Source organism: Danio rerio, chromosome 21 (assembly GCF_052040795.2).
Source record: "Danio rerio strain M-AB ecotype USA chromosome 21, GRCz13ab, whole genome shotgun sequence".
NCBI classification, from domain to species: domain Eukaryota; kingdom Metazoa; phylum Chordata; class Actinopteri; order Cypriniformes; family Danionidae; genus Danio; species Danio rerio.
The window spans coordinates 5,280,920-5,304,141 of NC_141041.1; the positions used below are offsets into that span (position 1 = coordinate 5,280,920).

At 36.3% G+C, this 23,222-nt stretch overlaps 1 protein-coding gene across 38 annotated transcripts in view; it reads right to left on the reverse strand.

Annotated features, from left to right (window-relative positions):
* The window catches only part of cdk5rap2 (CDK5 regulatory subunit associated protein 2), a 635,428-nt gene that overhangs the window by 606,970 nt on the left and 5,236 nt on the right, over window positions 1-23,222 (reverse strand). For 22 of the 38 annotated variants that reach the window (NM_001430821.1, XM_087299278.1, XM_087299276.1 and 19 more), the window contains 13 exon segments: window positions 1,086-1,256; window positions 2,160-2,378; window positions 3,256-3,348; window positions 3,813-3,932; window positions 4,426-4,560; window positions 10,229-10,282; window positions 12,535-12,676; window positions 12,756-12,937; window positions 13,022-13,136; window positions 15,289-15,365; window positions 15,456-15,566; window positions 18,038-18,102; window positions 20,619-20,677. In NM_001430821.1, the coding sequence (NP_001417750.1) occupies window positions 1,086-1,256; window positions 2,160-2,378; window positions 3,256-3,348; window positions 3,813-3,932; window positions 4,426-4,560; window positions 10,229-10,282; window positions 12,535-12,676; window positions 12,756-12,937; window positions 13,022-13,136; window positions 15,289-15,365; window positions 15,456-15,566; window positions 18,038-18,102; window positions 20,619-20,677 (1,543 nt within the window). 38 annotated transcript variants of the gene reach the window in all.

Sequence of the window (23,222 nt, forward strand, 5' to 3'; positions counted from 1 at the left end):
TGCACCCAATGACGGGTAAAATCTGCTTCTCTTTTTCTTTCAAGTTACTTGAATGCCAAAGCATTTTAGATATGTATAGAAAATAAGCTATGTAATATACTAAAATCATCAAATTAATAAAATAATATATAACAAATATGAAATAAATGACAGAAAAGGGAATAAAAACAGACACTATTGCTAAAAATTATAATTGCTACAAGAATAAAACCTGTAGATTATTTAAGACAAATGCGTTGATTAACCATTACTAATGATGTACATTCAATTTGCAGCCAGTTTAGACCAGTTATTTCATCCTCTCCGAGTATATAGTGACGTTTATCTGAGTCATTTAGATTAAAGAATTAACTATTTAATGTTTCTCTCCCACTGTGTGCGTGCAGTCAGCTGCAAAGCCAAGCGAAAGTAGTTAAGTAAAAAGGTAATGCAAAAACGCATCTGATTAAATAATGACAGCTTTAAAAAGTGAAAGCAAACGCAGAAAATCCCCGACATTTTAGGAGATTTAGAAACCCTGGCCAGGCGAATTTTGTAAGTGCCAAAAAGGCGCATTTCTGTGTATCTGCAGAGCATGTGTTAACAGGTCTTGCACACAGAACAAAACAGGTAAACAAGAGAAGATTTTGCACTACTTGGATGTTTGGTTATATTGGGCGGATACAAATAAAAAAAGTGTAAAAAGATGATAATAATAACAGAAAAAAAATGTGTCACTAAATATACATGGGCGGTCGTTATTATACCGGGGTGGTCCACCCAAGAAAGTCTATGTGTGGGAAGCACTGAATTTGGGAACTCTTAAGGGAGACTAAATAATAATGTGTGAGTATTTATTTCTGGGTGAACCATCCCTTTAAGGGGTTTATTAAGACAAGCGGTGTGTCCTCAGAATTTGAAACATCCTTAGTGGTCTTTTGACATTAAAATCTCCACATGTTTCCTGTGAGGGTTGGGTTTAGTTTAAGGTGTGAGGCCATATAATAAGCTTTTTTTACGGTATAAAATGTATTAAACCAATGGAGAGTCCTAGTAAACCATATATACTAGTATGTGTGTGTGGTTGTGTGGGTGTTTGTGTGTACCTGAAGCTGCTGGTCTTTATGATTCAGGCTGGCTGTGAGTCTCTCCATGGCGTTCTGCATCTTCTGTTCTGATGCTCGGATCTGTTCCTGCTGCTCCAGACGCTGTTGATCTAGAGCGTTCTCTCGGTCAGCCAGAGTACCATTGAGCTTCTTTAACTGGTTCTGAAGATCCTGCAAAATTAAGCAATTTTCTGAAAACAACCTCATTTTACAACTCGCATAGGTGTTAAACAGCTGTGCTTTATCATTTTTGATTGCTTGAAAACAACCTCTGGGTCTGGCGGGAGCACTTTTAGCTTAGCTTAGCATAGATCATTGAATTGGATTAGACCATTAGCATCTCACTCAAAAATGATGCAAGATGTTTTTAAATGTAAAGATCCACTCATCTCTTGAGTCAAGCTTTAAAATACATTACTGAAACTCTGTCATTTTTGACCCTGAGTAATCACCTGAAAATCTGCTAACTTCCATGTATTCCGGTTCAAATAGATATATTTCAGGATCTGCATCAAAGTAAATATGTCCTGAATCATGTCACACAAATGTCTACGTGGTTGTAAGGCACACTCTCAGTGCAAGCAGGTGGTCATGCTGGTTATATTGACATAAGCTAGCCAATTTTCAGGCTCTGCGTAATATCATTGCCCCTGCTGTAGCCAGGGTACAACAGCAAAGTACCTTGATTATTACACCCGAATAAGAGGGTAGTTCCTAGCCATATCAGCTTTAAATAGCAAAATGATCAAAATTCTTTGGTCATTTTTGAGCGAGATGCTAATGGTCTAATCCAATTCAATGATCTATGCTAAGCTAAACTACAACTGCTCCTGCCAGACCCAGAGATAGGCTGAATGGATTCAAAAATGAACTGTATAACTTCAGGGAGTTGTAAAATGAGCCTATTGAAAATTTTCTTTAAGCAAACTTTTTCATTAGAGATTTTTTTCAACAGCTTGTGTCAAATGTAATCTAATGTACAGGACTGAGAAATCCTACATCCTACAGACAATTTCCAAATGTCTACAAACATGGAAACGTTTCCCATTTCTGCCTATGTGTTTATAAGCTTACATTAATAGTCTTGTCCCCCTTCTTCTTCTGTTGCTGCAGTTGCTCCAGCTCTTGTTCCAGCTGCAGTTTGGCCTGCTGAAGGAGGGAAAGCTCTGAATCTCTGCTGCCGAGCACACGCTGCAGTCTCTGGGCTTCTAGCAGAGAGGAGTGAGCCTCCGCCTGGAGCCGTGATAACTCAGCCTGCTGCTCCAGGAGTAGAGACTGCTGGTCTTCAGCTCCCTAGAACACACAGAAGAAACACACACATATTACAAAAACCATTTATTCAACTCCAATACATGCGTTGATGAATAGCTAAGATGCAATCTGATCACAATTAGTTTTGGACCACCAATCAACTGTGGACCTTAAGAGGAAGTTGAAAATGTTTTCACACTGCAAAAATGCTTTTTATACTAAGATTTTTTTGTCTTGATTAATTTTTTTTTTAGATATTTGGATTAAAAACACAAAGCATTTTCTAAATAGTCTTGTTTTAACAAATAATGCCAACATTAAGTGAGTTTTTCCTAAAAAAAAACCCAAAAATAATCTGCCAATGGTGTCAGCAAATAACCTAGTTCTTCCTTTTGTTTACTTTGCTTACCAATAGGCAGATTGTTCTAAGTTACTAAGTTTTGACATATTATTTCTTATAATGGGACAATATGTTTTGCTCGTCTAGAAAAAGCTTCTTGATTTAAGAACTTTTAGATATTTGGACTAGAAACAAGACAAAAAAATCAAGTAGGAAAAGCAATTTTTTTGCAGTGCTAACAGATTTTTGTAGCGGTCCAAAAGTTAAAAAGGATACATTCATCATACATTTTCCATTGACAAATCTTGTGATTGTTATAGGATATGTTGAGAGTGCTTCAAGGATTAGGATTAAATTGTACCTGCCATTTTTTTATGTTCCACTCACTTTCAAGCCATTTAAAATGGTTTCGGCAAAATCCAAACACAAATGGTCATTAGAAATGCAATATGCTGTTAATTCTATGCGGAAACAATAATAATCTTAGCTGATCCCTTCAGAACGGATCATCACACATTTCCAGGTTCCAGGTCAAAATAAAATTTGTCAATGCACCAGACCACTAAAAATCTCACATACATGATATTTCTGTAGTTTGGCTTTATGAAGGGCCTCTCGAGCCTTGGCCAGAGCCTGATCTTTCTCCTCGAGATCTCCAGATAAATCCTCAATCTGAGGAGACAGGGAGAAAAAGTGAAACTTAGATGCAATTATATTTCATGGTAGTTTTTGGTGTTAATACTTTTTTCTGAATTAGACCAAGTGAAAAAAAATAAATGGTAACACTTTACAATAAGGTTCATTAGTAAATGTATTTACTAACCTGAACTAATCATGAACAGCATTTATTAATGATAATTGAACATTTACTAATGCATTATTAACATCCAAGTCCATGCTTGTTAACATTAGTTAATGCACCATGAATTAACATGAACTAACAATGAACTACTGTATTTTCATTAACTAATGTTAACTAACATGAACAAATTCAGTAGTAAATGTATTGTTCATTGTTTGTTCATGTTAGTAAATGCATTAATTAACATTAACTAATGAACCTTATTGTAAAGTGTGACCAAATAAATCACATGATCTAAGATTTAAAAACAATATGAAATGAGATTATGTATCACCTCTTTCTCTTTCTCTTTCAGAAACAGAGTGAGACCCTGGATGGCTTTGTCTCGTTTCAGAGAGTTCTTCTTCTCTGTAGAGAGCTCGATCTCTCGCTTCTGGAGCTCATCAGAAAGAGCCTGAAACAAAGACAAGAACGCAGTGAGAATTTAATACACATTCTTAATTTAATAACAATTTTCAGTTTAGAGCTCATGCTTTCACAGAATCAGTAACGTTAATAAGTGACCATAAAGAACAAAACCTTGAGTTATCTTATGCTGCACTGGTACATTTTTTGGCAATAGCCAAAAAGACAATGTAAAACTTTTTCAATTCATGCCAAAAATCATTAGAATATTAATTTAAGATCATTCTGTGAGCACATTTAGACAAATCTAAAGGTGATTTTCTCAGTATGTTGATTTTTTTGAACCCTCAGAATGCAGATATTCAAATCATTGTATCTTTGCTAAATATTGTCCTATCCCAACAAGCCATCAATAGAAAGTGTATTTATTTAGCATTCATGTAATGGATAAATCTAAATACCCCCCCAAAAAAACACATACTGTATATGATTGGTTTTGTGATCAAGGATCACATATGGCTATTATTTAAGGCAGTATGTACCTTCTTCTCCTTCTCCATTTCATCTAGCGCATCTTTGAGGGTCTGACCATTGTTCTTTGCTGTGTTCAGTTCTTCAGTAAGCTGTCTGGTTTTCTGCTCCAATCTGCTGAGTTCATTCTGCCGATCAACAATTATCTGCAACACAAACAAAAAAAAATAAATTTTTTGCCAAAAAAAAACAACAATAAAGCTGTTAGGACGTGCAGTTTTGATGTACTATGCATAATTTGTGTAAGGTAGACATGGGACGATACCTGTTTTAAAGGTATACCGTGGTTTGGAAAAGTCAAGGTTTTACAACCGCCAAAATTTTCTGTAATACCGTTCCTAAGGTATGTGTAAGATTTTTTATTTTATTTTTGATTTTTATAGGACAACAGTATCTCCAGCAAAAAAAAAAAACATATCCAAAGATGCTGTTTTAAATTGTAAAGAAATCCGTGTTTTTAAAATTAATGAAGACAGCAAAAGTCAAATATTTATTTGAATTATTTAGCCTGACATGTTTACTGCTCAAAAATATTTTTAATATTTCACAAAATAAATATATTGTGTTAAAAAGGGGAAAAAGATTTTCGTTTTTTACCCGGACATTTAAAAAGAACTTATTTTAGAGCAGTAACCACAATGCCATGATACCGTGATATTTTTTATCCAAGGTTATCACACTGTCAGAATCTAATACCGGCCCATGCCTAGTGTAAGGATGCAAGAATTAACCAATTTCACTATTAACCACACTTTAGTTAGTCACGGGTAATTAATCGTAAAGGCTCCTCAACATCGTGTTTCTGCACGAAACAAAACTGCTGCAACTAAACAAAGTAATGCCAACTGTGCGCTAGTTAAAAGTTCTGAGCTAGTACACCAAGGCTAATATGCATGCACACAAGATTAACTATGGCTTAGGCTATTAACTAAGAGGGGTTCACATATCGCATCTTTTGCGCGTGCAAGTTTGCCATTTCCAATGGAGGCGTTCGGCTTGTGTGCGCATTGGGAGCGACGCACACGAAGCAAATACGGCATGCGAGGGGTAATTAACAATTTATTTATTCATTATTCTGTCGTTGATTTTTACTGTAAAATTATTACTAGTGTTTAAATGCCAAAAATGTTTTTAAGTCTTAAGAGAAATGGACTATTGTTTGTTTTGGTTTTTTGTGCTGTATTAATTGGTTACTGAGCAGCAATAAATAACACTTTAAAATTTAGGGATGATTTCATGTGATTTTCTAGAATAGTAGTGTTTTAAAATTATTGAATTATTATAATCCTGATAGCAGTGATTATTCCTCAGAGAATAATCATACAACCAAAATCTATAATCCTTGCATCCCTAAATTTGAGCATGTTTATTAAAACCATATATCAGATCACATCATATCCTACATTTTACTTAATGCCATGTCAAAAACAAATGCTTTTTCATGGCAAAAAACCAAATTCATTACAAATACAATGCAATAAATCTACAATAAATAAATAAATACAATTGAATACAATAAAAACCACAAACAAATAAACAAAAGGTAATTCAGATCAGGTTTTTAACATAAATATGATTTTAAAAAAATCTAAAACGTTTCCTGCTTAAACTTTGCAGGTCCAAAATATACTTTCTGTACTTATTAAAAGCAAGCAACCCAATAAAACACAAGTTCATTAAAATCTCACAGCACGTGTGTGTGTACCTCCCGTTTAAGTGGTCTGTAATCATCATTAAATTCATCTTCCATCTCTCTCAAATTTCTCTCCACCCTCGATTTCCAAGACACACCTCCCTTGTGGGTGTTTGCATGCGAACGCAGTGGATGTTTCAGCACTGGAATCCTACTACCTCCACATCGTGGGACGAACCGCACTCCTTGTACGATCTTTAAGAGCTGCAGGATGTCAAACACCAGCGAGGTTTTTTCAACAGCTGCAGGGGTGGAGCCTCTGAATGGGCGTGTCTGCCTGATGAGGGCGTGGTCAGTGTTTTCCAAGGCCACTGATTGGAGAGAAATCGAACGTGATAACGAACTCTTCTTATTCACAACATCCAAGTAGTCTCGGCTGAGAGAACGAGGTCGCGGTGCTGGAACATCAGCGGCTTTTAAGCGTGAATTCAATTTTGAACGATGCGAACGATCTGTTCCTACTTTACAAAGCGGCTCAAGACTCACACATCTCCTCAAGCTGCCTGCGAACTTCTTTTCACAGCCTAAATTTGCAGAAACGACCGTTCGGTTTCTTCGTGTGGTTTCCTGGATGTCTGAAATCCGTGATTGCTTTGGTTGAGGACACTGGATGCTCTGCAGCTGCTTTGGAGTATATAAACAAGCTCCAGTCTGGACGTCCCATTTCAGAAGTTTGCTTCCTGTTGGGTTGTGCTGTCTGTATTTGTTTGTGATTTGCGTTTTCAGTCCGTCTCTCTCCTTCTCCAGCTGCTGGAGCTGAGCAGCATGTGTTTCCTGCAGCTGTCCGATGGTGACATCACACTGCACGATACGCTCAAGTAAAAAAACGCATTTCCCACAGAGGAACTCGCTTCGGCCGTCCCGCTGCAACTCCAATCCCAACACATGAGAGAGGACGACAGCCAACCTCAGACGGCCGCATGCGCTGAACAACCAGCGGCACTGACCGCCCTGCACACACACGCCACATACTCGGCAAGGGTCACGCATGATCTAAAGCGCAGACAAACGCACAAGCTTTCTGATTTTCACACATGCTAACTATCTATCTGCTCCGGAGTCTTTCCGTTCCTTCCTGCTCTGACTGTGCTCTGCCCACACGCAGATTTAAAACCTCTAATCCACAAACACACACAGGAAATCCTTTGGGTGATGTGCACAACACACACACATGAACATACACAGATTAATCTACTCAGCTCAGTGGGCGTCCAATCAGGAGTGCTGTATTTGGGCCACTGATGCTCACGCTGTGCGCTGAAGATGCTACAGGTCACAGCGGAACATGCTAGCATGCAGAGCACGGATGAAATAGTAAATTACTATTTCTAAAGATCTAGAAAATCCTTAAAAAAATCATGTATTAAGCTTTAATGTGTGTCCAAGCTGTCTCGAAAAGAGCTCTCAGTATTTTACCATACAGACAGTGCTCACCTAAAAATTCAAGCTTAAAGGAAGCTTAAAGCTTCTTTTTCAAGATGTAATATAAGTCTTTTGTGTCTCCAGAATGTTTTTGTAAAGTGTCAGCTCAAAACACCCATCAGATTATTTATTAGACCTTTCAGAATATTACAATTTTTTGCTCTAAACACAATGTAGCTGTTTTTGTCGCCTGTGCTTTTAATGCTGGATCTCCCGGGCCACCGTTCCCACATGCCTGTCAGAGTGTGCCCTAATCTCCGGCTGCATCAGATAAACAGCAGTGACAGACATGAAGGAAGCAGATCTCACGTAACATTTGTGAGAAAGACTACAGTAAGAACTTTCCCAATGATTATTTGATGTATTTGTTGTGGAGTTAATTCAAGCCTTTCGGTGAGTGACACACGATGTCTTTACAAAGTTCACACATGCAAATGTGACAGGATACACGTTAATATCCAATGCTGTATGGATATACGCTGTGTTAATGTACAAAATAAACCTGATTTAACGTCCACAAACCAGCATTGCAGCGTCTTCTTTCATAATTGTACTGACATTTTTAAAATGTTTTAAACTTGTGAACCTCACTCTTAATCACATTTGATGATGATTGATGATCACAGAGAGCTGAACAGATCTTTTAATCCTGGCTGCTTTGCACATTTTGATATGATTATACGTGTTACTACGGAGCCATGTTAATAACATACACGGCACTCCTATGTCACGTTGCGGTCAGCCTCAAAATGGGAGGGATTTAGATCCTATTTTAATGTCAGGAAATTAAAAAAAAAAGAGGCTTATTGTGTATCTATCACTGCAGTGGATTGATAGACTGTGGACACAATATATCTACACACAGTTCTGTTTAAACAGCTTACAAAAGACACCTTTCCCTCATAAATGCCCTTTAAAAAGGGAAATTACAGTAACTACAGGTTCAGACAAAATTTAATTAAGGCCTAAAACAGGCGTCGTGAAATAAACAACACTTTATGGTTTTCGGTGGAGTCGAACAATAATGAAGTATAAAAAATTCAATATATAAAATAACACTGCATATAGTCTTTATTGTATTAAATAATTAAACACATTGAATTAAGTGGCAAACTTTATAAATTCTTGTGCACAAATGCTTTAAATTAATTTCAAATCTTAGTCACAGCCTCAGGTCTTAAACACATCCAAATAAAAGGTCTTACTATTAGATTAGAGTTAAGCTTTGGATGTTTTAAACCAGTGTTTCTCAACTGGCGGGAACATTTTTCAGTGGGTCGCGGAGTGTGTGGTCAAAAAAAAAAAAAAAAGTTACAATTTTTACTTAATTAGCTTATACCAGAGTTTTATTTTGACATGCACGCTCGACAACTTTCCTGAAAAAACAGGATGATGATCTGTGGATGAGCGATCCCTTCGGAATTTGACGTGGAAAGCGTCACATTGCCTAGCAACGGAGAGAATCAGCTGGTGGAGCTATCATGTGGTAAGACGATGAAAAAGAAATTCAGTGAAGTAAGCCTCTCGCAGTTTTGGTGCCACGAAGTGCTTTCTGAGTATCTGTCCTTTGCCACTCGTGCGATCAAATCCATCCTACCATTCAGCACTACATTTTTGTGTGGCTTCAAAGCAAAGGAACAGGTTGAACATAGAGCACGATCTTCGGTTCGCACGGTCTACCATCATCCCAGACTTATCAGGAGTAAGGCACATCCTTGGTTATCTGCTTCTCAAATTACTGTTAAGTGAAACAGATGTTTATAATTGCTGTCATATTAGATGTAAAAATGGTTATGATTATTTTAATAATTTTACTGTAATTTTCTGGTTTGTTCTGTTCAACAGGGTCAGTGTTAATGTTTTATTAACAGTTTAGTTTAGTTCATGGTAACTGAACCTTTCCTTACCCTAACCACTGCACTGTATTACAGTATTTGTCGTTTTTACTTTGTAATATTTCTATAATTTGATACATTTTGTTAAATGACAGCAAAAAAATATTGCTTATTTGTAAGTCTTGGTGATTTTCTTATGATGTATCTGTCACTGTTTGTGTATGTTAACAAATAAATACAAAATGAATTATAATTCCTAAAATTATATTATAGTTCCTAAAAATTTGGGTCGCGGCTTGATGACCATTTCAAAATGTGGGTCCCATGGCCAAACAAGTAGAGAACCACTGTTTTAAACTGTGTTTTCTGGTTAAATATAATATCAATTTGACATTACAGATCCTGCGATGTAACTTTTGCAGGTTTACACATTGCGATGTCGATTCTGAAACGATTTATTGTACAGCCCTACACATACTCCTGTCCAAGCTGACCACAGGACCTGGGAGGATTCATTATAATATTTGATTTGCATTTACGACAGACACAGATTTCAGCTAACTAATCCAGCTTAGTGTGTTGCCATTCTACAGGGTTCCCACACTCTTTGAGCTTTCCTGTCATATTTAATTACAAGATAGGATTCTTCCTAATCATTTTACAGGGATATTAGTATGGATGAGGAACAATGCTTTTAAATGAACAGTTTTTGACTGTTTTGGAGTGCACAAATCCTGAATTTTTAACGTTGCTCAAATCAGTTACAACAACTAGTATAGCTAGTAAACAATTAGTAACTTGTCACTCAGAGATGCTAAGGTTATCGTCCTGGTATGCATTATAATTGAATGGCTTTCCGCTTACCTGTTTGTCCCTTTCTGCATTTTCTTTTCCCTGGTCAAGTTCTTCCCTAAGAGCCTGTAAACCAAAAATAAACAAAACATTAATCATTGTTTAAGTATGTGTGTTTGAGAAAGCATGGAGTATCAATGACAAATACCAAATTTGCACAGCAAAAAGGCCACATAAGTAGCTCAGAGGAGGGAAAATACCATAAATTCTAACTGCATAGACAAAAGCTGTGTCCCAAATGGCCCACTATACACTATGCACTTACACACTCAACAGCATAATATATGTATGTAGTGTAGTGTCATCCCAAATGGAACACAAATAGTTTTTTAACTCAAACCGTTTCCCAGATGACTTGGTTGCCAAATCAGTGAAATAAATGACCAAACTACCAAATAATACCTGCCATGAGTAGAATCGCATTCACCATCGAGAGGCTGTATAATCCCTCTCGTAGGAGAATTTTGATTTCACATTGCAAAATAAATAAACGAATCCAACATCAGTGCCCGAAAGCTTTGTCCTTTTCGCTAAATGAGCAAAGCAGCGGTCGTTGAGTGTGTGAAGAGTCCAACATTACAAACTTCTTTAGAGGTTGAATAAGTGCATCATCTGGGTAATTAAAGTGCACTTACTATTTTCAGAGTTTTCAATGTGAATGGACTACTTACACTATTCATACAACAAAATGGTGTAGAAAAGTGCATAAGTAGCACGCAGCAATATACTTGATATTCAATACTACTACATATTTTGATAATAAACATGCACAATATTGATATTATAGCACTGTGAACAATTATTTATTTAATCTTTCAGAGTGATTTTTAAGAATATGCACTTTGTATTTTCAGTGGTGTTCATAAAAGCACTAAATACTTGAAGACGTAATTGATTCGCATAATAGTTCAAATATAAACATTTTCACATTATTCTGACCTCTGATAATTCTGTGACTATCGGGCTATTGTGCATTACCATTCAAGTTTACCTTAATATTTTACTCAGTTTGATTGTTGCACGTTGAGATGACTAGAAAAATTAATCTGATTCAACTAAAAAACTTAAGTTATCAAGTGTTTCTTTAGTGTTAATTTAGCTAAACCCACGATAACAATATTAATATCTGGCCTTTTCTCACTTTATTGCATTAACTAACATTCACTAATGAGGCTTTAAAGTGTTGTACCTTATAATCTTTTGGCAGTTTAATTTGGTTGAACCATTTGTTTACTCTGAACCTGCATTTATACAATAAATCAATACACACACAAGTATATTTTGTTATTACACTTGTCAAAGTAAGCCTTTTAGCAGCTTATGTTGATATCATGATAACGTATATCGTGATAAAAGCTTAAGCAATTAAACAAAACAAGAAAATGTTATACCATCATCATTAGTCTACAACTGTGTACTTAGATATAAGAGCTTTGGGTTAGTTAGAATCAATATTTTTGTCTTGCATTTTGTGAAGTACTATGTACAATTTTAACCCTTGTGTGCTGTTAGGGATGTTTTCATCCACTCTGGGGTGATTTTGAGGCTTAGTTTGGCCACAACTTTCTCTGTGTTTCAGCAAATGGGATGATTTTTGGTGACAAATCTTACTTTGACACGTACTTTGGGAAAATGCTTAAATTAAAAAAAAAATCAACAATACATTGGGCATATTGACTACGCTTTCTTCATGTTAGTGTCCGTTTGTGCCCCATTGACTTGCAATATAACAACCTTTTTAGATTGCAAAGCCTTGACACAATACTAATATGTATTCTTTATTGTTTGATTAGTTTTCCCTGTTGGGAAGATCAATTTTGGTCAATTTTGTAATTTATACTGTTGAAGTGCAAAAAAAAAGGAGTGGAGTATAGTGTGTGTGTGTGTGTGTGTGTGTGTGTGTATGAGAGAGACCTTAGCACACTTACCTTGATATGTTTGAGAAAATATTAAATAAGCAGCTCAGCTCTCAGAACATAGTAAGTGTATTTATGCACACACACTATAATCTGCTGTTTTACTCTATTGAACTCCATATGAAAGCCAGAAAAATTTTTTTGCACAGGCCTACCTAAAGGGTAATTGCTACTAACCGATGATCAACAGCAAAAATTACTAATTGAACCTCTTGCCAATAGGGAAAGCCACCAGCAATCAAGAATGCATGATTATATGTTGTCAAAGCTTTGCAATCTAAAAATGATTTAAATGGAAGTCAATGGAGCAAAAACAGCCACCAACATAACTAAAGGGTAGTCAACTTAAACAATACACATGGGTTAAACAAGCAGCTTTATAAAAAACTGTGACAGACTAACCTGTAGTTGACAGTCTTTTTGGACAATGACAGAGTTCAGATGCATCACTTGCTCTGTTACCGGCTGGTTCGATCCATTTTTCTGAAGTTCTCCAATCACACCATCTTGATCTCGCAGTGATGCCTGCAGCTGCTCAATGGCTCTGTAGAAACCATATGAGGGGTTTTCAGCTTTAACTGTTACAGCATGTAAACTTGTTTATTATTTCATTTCATAATCACCTTTCGCTCTCCTGAAGGGCCTGCTGAAGCTCTCGGACCTGTTGGGGGGCAGAGCTTGAATCGGTTGAAGGTCCTGATTGGTTGGCGGCTTGTAGCTCTCTCTCCAATCCAAGATTCTTTAGCTTCTCCTGTTCTGCAATGGTGGCCATGCTTTCTAGCTCCTCTCTAGCAGCTTGCAGAGACTAAATTGAAAAAATCCCAAGGCAATGACTAAAGGAGGACACATTCTTAAGCATTTGCTATAAATATTTTGAGATTAGCTTTACCTCTTCGAGTTCTTGTATGCGAGCTCTGAAAGCTTCTCTGAGTGAGTCCATGTCTCTCTGGATCTTCTCTCTGCCATCATCAACACCCCGACTGGCTAAACTCTCTAAAGCTTTCCTACACACAAATACACATCAATAAAACCTTTGTCTTAGATCAAATGACATGATCTAGATGTTTCAATTGTAAGTATTTGAAATGAAAGCACAAATAAGAGACTCATGATGCGTGTCCAGTGTAGTCACTGACTACGTTTACATGGACATCAGTAATCTAATCATATGCCTTAATCTGAATAAGACAATAATATGATTAATGTGTTTACATGAGTCACTTTTTGTATGTTCTTTTCATCTTCCCTTTTTGTTATAGCATGTTATACCCTCATGTTATAGCACATAGATCCATTAACGCCAGCATTTGACACTAGTCTCCTCTGGCGTTCGTGTTCATCATGGCATCATATTTGATTTTGGGCGTTTCGTTTTTTAATTTTGTGACATGTTCAACTGCAGTTCATTTCTCACACTATGCATACAAACAGACAACGGCAGATACAAGCAACAGGCCACCTCTGACAATTTATTCACTAACTTTTCATTTAGTCACTACCAAGTCAATGCACTTCTTTAAGTCCATTTCTACAGAATTCTCCGCAGTCATGTTTTCCCGCTTGCATCAAAAATGTGCTTTATTCCTTGAAGCCATTCTCATTTGTTTGTAAAACGGCTGACAACTGCTGTGTGTGCATCCTGTCACAAAATGTAGCAAAACTACTTCGTTAATAATTTGATTGCAGTGTTTCCATGTCTGCACTGCATTTCAATAATGCAACAAAAATAGGAATATGCCACGTCTTGATTCCAGATCAATTATGACTTTAGTCGGAGTAAAAAAATTTTTTTAATAATAAAATAAACTATTTATATATATATATATATATATATATATATATATATATATATATATATATATATATATATATATATATATATATATATATATATATACATACACATACGTGTGTGTGTGTGTGTGTATACATACATACACACACACACATATATATACACACATATATATACATATATATATATATATATATACATAGAGAGAGAGAGAGAGAGAGAGAGAGAGAGAGAGAGAGAGAGAGAGAGAGAGAGAGAGAGAGAGTATTTGTTGTTTTTTTAAATCGCTGTTTACATGGTAGACTCTTAATCAGAGTATTGTGTTATTCATATTAAAATCAGAGTATTGCTGTCCATGTAAACACTCATTGTCAAACATTTTTTACATTTGTAATTTATTAAATTTTCAAAACAAGGTAGTCAATACCATGTTTTTTCTTCTTTTTTCATTAAAAGAGAAATTAACTTTTTCTAACCCACTTATAGCAAAATGTTGCCATTGGTTAAAAAACCCTGGTCAATCAAAACAATAATATGTTTGATGGCTATTTAGATATTTCGGCTATAAAAAGGATTTCTAACCAATCAGATTTGACTATGTGTGAAGTTCCAGCTCATCAACAAAAAACAAAATCAAAGAAAATTTAGACATCAAGACATTCAATATTAACAGGGCAAAAATACGTTTTACTGCATAAGGTTAGGATTGAATACAAGATCTAACAAAAGACTTGTCGTCAATCCCATTTGTTAGAGCAACAAATAAAGTTGATGATTTGGAAAAGTGGCAGAAGGTCGATTTTTTTCAATAAATCATCTGTTGAACGGCATCCCAAATACTGCAGAAAACCTACTGAAACCCGCATGGACCCAAGATTCTCACAGAAATCAGTTAAGTTTGGTGAAGGAATAATCATGGTTTGGTGTCACAAGAACGCTTTCTTTGCCATTCCAGATGACTTTATTAATCAGTGATTTGAGTCAGTGCAGAGATGTATGATGCAGTCCTCCAAGCTCATGATGGAGTCAGACACAATATTCATTCTGTCTCCACTGCAGCAGGACTTTATATTCTATACTGGACATTATTTCTGTTCAGTGAAGAGACTTTTGTCTAAGCAAAGTCAGACCTTACTGTCCTAATTAAAGAATTAAATATCAAGGCATGATCATATTTTATTTTGGTAAAATAAGCGTAATCTAGAGGCCTTTGCCTTTCATATAAGCTACTTCTGATACCAAATGAACAACTAGAAGTCATTATTCGTTGCTACTAAAACTTGGACAGGCGGCAACTTTTTACCTGACGACTTTTGTCAGGTAGTGTACAAAAAAATAGGAAGTAAACAAGCACGACTTACGATGCGGACACGAGCAGTTCCTGTTTCTCAGCCAGATCTCGTTTCATTGACTCCACCTCCACCTTCAGCTCAATGTTCTACACAGACATAAAACAAACAATCAATTGTGGCCTTCGAGCACAAAAAAGCACCTCTTTGCATTCATATCCAAAAATAAATAATGTTACCGTTTTGTAAATGTCTTCTGTGGAGTCGTCACATTTCTGCTGCACACGCTCTTCTAGAAAATAGATCCTGAGCTTCAGGTTGAAGTTTTCTTTTTTTAGTGCTGTGATTTGCTGCAAGGGAAACATGCATATCTTCAGTGTACACAGACAGACAATACAAACAAGGAGAAAACGTTGCTACATCTTTTATTTTCTTTAAAAGTTTAGTAACTTAAGTGAATTGTATAGTATTATTTGCAGAAAACAAATCAGATTCATTTGGATCTTTACATAATCCGACACCAGACTAAACTATTCATTTGCAAATTGGACAAAACCTTTCTTCCCTGAGTTTTTTGATGTTCTATGACTATATAGTTGTTCCTCATTACAATATTCAGACTCCTTCATGAATAAACATGAGCAAAGCTGTTCTGCAAATAACTGAAAGGGAGATGGGAAAGGAGGGGACGAGCGCTAAAAGAGAAACAGAGCGACTATAACAGGCTGTGTGTGGGTCAGCTCAGTAATGAGGGTTGGCATGAGGGTGGGGGGGTGTGTGTGCGAGTGTGTGCATGAGAGGCTGGCAGGCCAGTGAACTGTGCGTCATTGTACTCCCAGCGCTTTTCACTTAAACATCTGGGGCAAAAAGAGGGGGAAGGGAATGAAACACAAATGGAACGACAGAGTACCAAATAACCACAATGATGGGCAGTTTGTACCTTCATCTGAAAGATGTCTGTGTTTCTACAGCACACTCATTCTGTGTCTCTCTCACACACACAGCCACAGGAATGCACACAGATCTTTATCGCCGTAAAGAGAAATAAACCCCTTTCCTTAAATGGACAGGCAGATATTGTATACCAGAATATCATCCTTGCCAAACAAACCAAAATAGCTGCATGTCGACCCGTTTAGAAGAAATCGAGAACACTGGAACTAAAAGCAAAACTACTTCTTGCAGGAAACAAGTAGTTTAAGTACTGTGCTTTCATTTTTAAAACTGGTTTAGTTTCTCAACCACCTGTTAGAGGAAAATATGGATGCGCATATTTTGACACATTTACATATATCTATTTCAGTGTCTTTTTGTGGGTTTTCTTAGTCTTGAATGTCGCCGTATTTTTGTTTTTGGTCTCGTTTTTGCATAGATTATTGTTATATTAAAGATTTGTCAGTTTGTTCTTTTCAAGTCTGCAAAAATATATATTTTTTAAATGAGAGTACAAAAACACTAATAAAAACTATTTACATCTACAAGAGCAACAAATAAAAACTTAACATCTAGTTATTTATTTGGAAAAGTGATTTTTTCTGATGAATCATTTGTTGAACTGCATCCCAAATCATCAAAAATACTGCAGAAAACCTACTGGAACCTGCATGGACCCAAGATTCTCACAGAAGTCAGTCAAGTGCGAGAGATCTGCACAGTGGATGGCAACATCAACAGCCTGAGATATCAAGACATTTGTGCTGCCCATTACATTACAAACCACAGGAGAGGGCAAATTCTTTAGCAGGATAGCGCTCCTTCTCATACTTCAGCCTCCACATCAAAGCTCCTGAAAGCAAAGAAGGTCAAGGTGCTCCAGGATTGGCCACCCCAGTCACCAGACATGAACATTATTGAGCATGTCTGGGGAAAAATGGAGGAGGAGGCATTGGAGATGAACCCAAAGAATCTTGATGAACTCTGGGAGTCCTGCAGGAACGCTTTCTTTGCCATTCCAGATGACTTTATTAATCAGTGATTTGAGTCAGTGCAGAGATGTATGGATGCAGTCCTCCAAGCTCATGATGGAGTCAGACACAATATTCATTCTGTCTCCACTGCAGCAGGACTTTATATTCTATACTGGACATTATTTCTGTTCAGTGACAAGACTTGTCTAAGCAAAGTCAGATATTACTGTCCTACTTAAATCATGAAAAATCAAGGCATTATCATATTTTATTTTGGTCAAATAAGCGTAAACTAGAGGCCTTTGCCTTTCATATATGCCACTTCTTTCATTCTCCCAAATGGTCAACTAAAAAACAAGTTATTATTTGTTGTTCCCAAAACTTGGATAGGCAACAAGACTTTTGTCAGGTAGTGTACAGTGAAATCAAATAAATAGCAAAAAATATATTGTTGTCAACACCCCTAAAAAAAAAGAAAAACTGCTGCTTATTATGCTAACATTTCAGTTTGTCATAATTCATGCTATTAAATACTTGCTTATTACCTGGCTAAAATTAAGTTATTAACTGTTTATTAGTAGTTATAAAGTATGATCCTACTCTACATCCCTACACAAAGCCTAAATCCAACATCTACCATACTAACCATTAATAAGCTGCTAATTTGTAGTTAAGCTAGTAGTGTTAGTAAATGATTAGTTAAGACTGGGAATTTTGACAAAATAAAGTGTTACCCTTATTCTAAATAAATGTATAAAATACACCTAATGTTGATGTTTCAAAATGTAGTGAGCTGCCTTTCAAGACAATGTTATGCAAAATTTGAACAAAAAATAAAAACTCTCTAGGTAAAAAGACTCGCTCCTCATAAAAAAACAAACAAAAAGCAAAAGTACTGATGTTGTTGTACTTACGTTCTCGTAATCTTTCATGGTCAGAGCTTTGGCTGGAGACATTCTCTGCCCTGGAAACAGAGGTGCTGCGGATGACAATACAACAGAGCGAATGAACAACAAACCCGCTTCTGTTCACTCCAAAAATGATCACTGTCTCTCTTTTTTCAGTTTCTGAACCTTTGAGGCCATGATTAAAATTTGATAATGACCATGTGGTTTGGTAAAACAAGTGTGTTCCTTTATTACAGAGTTAAAGGTAAAACGCTGGAGGGAGGAACAAAACAGCTGCTTTATTTCATTCTTTTTCATAAACAGTAAAAATAGTGCAAGATATCGCCCTAAATGTTCCCAAACTTACTCTGAAAGCAAGTTCTGGGAGTCTCTATGGCCCCGTTTTACACTGTCAGGTCTTGATGCCTAATTCCGTTTTGTTGCCTATATCTGATTTGTTTGCCTGTTTGTTTACACGTTGTTTTAATTGTGACCCATATCCAATTCATGCGTTTACACTTGCCATACAATTTACGATGTCTCGCATGCATAAATGCGGGTTCTAGCATCTGTGCCACACTAGCCACAATGGAAGAAATTGTCTTGTTTTTAGCTCTGCGAAACATGCGAAGTGTAGTATAAGCAGTGAATGGTTCAGTCCAGATTTCCCCCCATGCAGTTTATGTAATGGTATGGTCCTGATGTGTGTGTGTAGTTGAAGATGTAACCTTTGCCTATGTGCGCGCTGGTGTTAGAGAGAATGAAGTTGTTCTATGTGTAGCCCGCAGAGCGTGTATTAATAGCGACAAAGTTACAACACGAAATTCGCTCAACTTTAAAATGATTTTGAGGTGGGAAAGGGCCGTCATCGCAGCTTGCGCTTATGGTTTATATGCTTTATGATGTCCTCCACCATACGAGGGAGATCTCAGGTCTGGTGGGAGCAAATTGTAGTGACTGACAACTTTACTCCTCCGTGTTTCCTCTGACGTTGTTCTAATGTGTTGGCATCTCCACAATCGAGTGTCTTTCTGTCATTAAACCGCTGGGAAGCAACACATTGTCGCAAGTTTAATAGTATTCAGAACGGAATGCCTCAATAAATCCGGTCTGCCTGTTTACCTGACAGTCGCATTGTCAAATATCCGATCTATATCTGATTTATTTCCACATATGAAGGAGGCCTGAAACCGATCTCTGAATATCCGAATGCGTGCGTTTTTTCGTGTTTACATGGTCATAGAACAGATCTGATCTGTGTCACATATGAGCCAAAAACCGGAATTTGGTCACATTTAACTGGCAGTGTAAATGGGGCCTATGAATTTGCGGGACTCATAAAATCACGCGTCTCCCTTCTGGTCCTCAAAGAAGTCGCACACCCTTCTCACCCACAGATCCCTTCTCGCTTTTCGAGCCCCCCCACCCCACAGCACCAGTTCTAAACAATATGTTATGCCTGTTTTTAATCTGTTTTACATCGTGTCATGATATATACATACATACAATACAAATAGATAAAAGTTCCATTATATGTTCACTCATCTATTGTACACATATACGCACACGACGAGTCACAATAGGCTTAGCAAATGTAAAATAAAGAAATAAAATAATTTAGATAGAAATTAAAATGTAGTCAAATAAAATGAAGGGAGGGGAAAAAATGTGAGAAACAAATAAACAATGGTCAAACTGAAAATATTAAGTTTGATTCCATTTATTTTTTATATATGTCAACACTGGCTGCCAAATAAGATAAAATTTTTGACTGTAACCTTTGGTGGAGTACCGAATCTTCTCCATTGTAAGATGGTACATAAGGTCCCTAATATAATGATTCAAAGTTGGAGGAAATTTGTCCTTCCATTTGAGCAGTATAAGACGTCTAGCAATTAATGTTGAAAAAAAAAAAATCATGCTTTTGGTATTATTGTCTAAACCGGGATCCGTGATTAAACCAAATATTCCTATAACAGGGCAAGGGTCAATTGTTACATGTAAAACATTTGAAAAAAAATTAATTAATAATTGCCAGAACTTGGTAATTTTAGAACATGACCAAAACATGTGAATGTGATTAGCTATCTCTACGTCACATCTATTGCATAGGGGATTTATAGTAAAAAATGTAGCTAATTTTGCTTTTGTCCAATGAAGGCGATTGACCACTTTAAACTGAATAATTGTATGTCACAAACAAATTGAAGTTGAGTGAATCTTATTTATAATGTCTTGACAAATTTCCTCTGAGAGGATCAACTCAAGTTCTCCTATTTTTAATAAAAGTAAGCATTATTTGTCATAGTTCTTGTGCAAAACTTACGTTTACGATTTTTAAATAAAGAATTTCTCTTTTTTCAGTAAGTTTTTGACAGCAGCACAGTACAAATAAATTAATTTCATTTCAAATTAAATTTAAGGACCTGTTTGTTTTTAAGTACTTAGGCATCTCTGGATTCATATGCCTGAATTTAAGTACTTTCAAATACTTTCAAGAGGTGTGAAAACCCTAAGTATAGAATCGTAAAGTAATTCCCAATGCACAGCCTTCATCAAAGATTACATTACAAGACATAAGCGTGTGGGTGTGTATGTGTGTGTGTACCTGATATGTTGTCCATGCTGAAGTTGCTGCCGTTCAGAGAGTCTGGCAGTTTGGAAATGCTGCAACATAAACACACACATACAACACAGAGTCAAGCATAAATGCAAAAAAATCAAGCAAGGAAAATAATAAGCTGCAACCAAAACAAATCACAAAAGCTGTCAGAGCCTACATCTACAAAACAAGTGCACATATCCAGAGGTTACACTAAACACTACAGAGTCTACTCCATTTATACACACATAAACACTGACTAAGAGAACAGACAGCGCATACATCTGTGGACGCTATTCATCAGTCATCCTCAAGGCTGGAAGCAGGAGCAGAAATAATGTGCGCTTTCATAACCGATCTAAAGAGCAGCGCTGGCTACAAGCGGGAGTGTGATGCAAGCAGAGCACCACAACAAACTAACGTGAAAGTACACACATGTTTTCATAGTGTGTGTGTGTGAGTGAGTTTGTCAGAGGAGCAAGGGGGATTGAACTTGTTAGGAAGCCAAGAGTTACTGCAGCCTATGCCAGACCTACAGCAAGCCCATGAGGACACTTACATAAGACTGACCGACTGTCAAACTGAAATTATTACACATCTTATTCCTTAATATACATACTTTACCTCAACAAGACCAATGTATATAGGACTATATTGCTGAATAAGCATTAACTGGTGCGTATGATTGAAGGACATTCCTAATATTCAAATATTTTAAGTAAAACTCGTACTTGACTATAAAGATCACTATAAAGAATGTACTCTTAACTTTTGCCACATATTACGTGTTTTAATTTAAAGACATTAATATTTTAACTGATGATAATAACCCATACATTCATTCTTTAATTTTCTTTTTGGCTTAGTCTCTTTATTAATCAGGAGTCGCTACAGCGAAATGAACCACCAACTTAACCAGCATGTGTTTTACACAAGGGATGCCCTTCCAGCTCCAACCCAACACTGGCAAACACCCATACACTTCTGCATTTACGCACATACACCATGGCCAATTTAACCTATTCAAGTCACCTATAGTGCATATGTTTGGACTGTGGGGGAAACCGAAGCACCCGGAGGAAACTCACGCCAACACGAGGAGAACATGCAAACATCACACAGAAATGTCAACTGGTCCAGCCGGGACTTGAACCAGCGACCTTCTTGCTGTGAGGTGATAATTCTACCCACTGCGTCACCATGTTGCATAACTCAAATTCAGTCATATGTTAATGTTTTTATTTTAATTTTGTACTTTTTCATTTAATTTTGGCTTAAGTTTTAGTAATCATTTTAGTAATTCAAGTAATAAAAAAGGGGCAATTTGAGGTATTACAGCTGCACAATTATGCAATATTGGAAAAATCTGTATTTTTCTCTGCAGTATACAATGAGATATGAACAATTTCACCTGATGACTTGAATAGATCTATTTGTAAAGTCATTCATTTAGACTAGGATAATTTTGTAGGGTAGTAAATCATGCATATATATAGATTTATATAAAAATATTACTAACTAATAACTAATAATAAACAAACTAGCCAATAATTGAGCAAAGATCGAAGTGTAGTATAGTGCATTATAATCTTATATTCATTGCTTTCTGAACCCGTTTTAACCATGTAATCTGTTTTTAATTATTTTATTATTTGTCTTTATTTCTTATACTTGTTCAATTTTAATGTTATCTGTTATTCTTGTTTATGTAAACACTCTGAATTATCATTGTGTACAAAAATTTGCTATATAAATAAACTTGCCTTGCTTTTATGGCTTTCTGAGGTATTCAAGAAATTCAATATTCTTATGAAAATAACACTGCATGGTCTTTTTTTATATAAATAATTCAATACAACATTTTTGAACAATATTAAACTGCTAACAGACTAACTATTAGACTTAATAATAAATATACAATATATTTTTTTAATTAACCCTTGTGTATTGTTCAAATGAACTACCCTTTAATTATGTTTAAGGCTGTTTTTGACCCCATTGACTTCCATTATAATGAAATTTTTTTAATTGCTAAGCCATGACACCATATAATCATGCATCAAAAATCTCCAACAATCAAGAATGCATGATCACATAGTTTCAAGGCTTCGCCATTAAAAAATGTCATTTTAATGGAAGTCAATAGGGCAAAAACAGCCCCCAACATAACAATAGGGTAGGGCTGTGCAATTAATCGAAAATCCGATTTCGATTTTGCCTTCTAACGATTATGAAAAATCATTAATCGAGATAAACGATTATTGCATCACATACCGCCCCCTTTATAGTTGTACACGCTGGTGCGGACTGGGACAAAAATTCAGCCCTGGCACTGTTGCCACATTAGCCCACATTACCACACTGACACAGCCCCACCCACGGACACGCACATTCACTATTTATTTTGGTGTAAAGATGATGAAATAATATGACATTTTTGCCAGATTTTGATTATATCCGGGTAACCTTGGATTGGGTCGGCCCATCTTGAAACCAGGCGGCAGTTGCCGATTGGGCCAAATGCTTAACATTTATTATTATTATTATTTTTATTATTATCATCATCATAATATCACATCTAGCAAGAGATAAAAGCTGTATGCTACAATA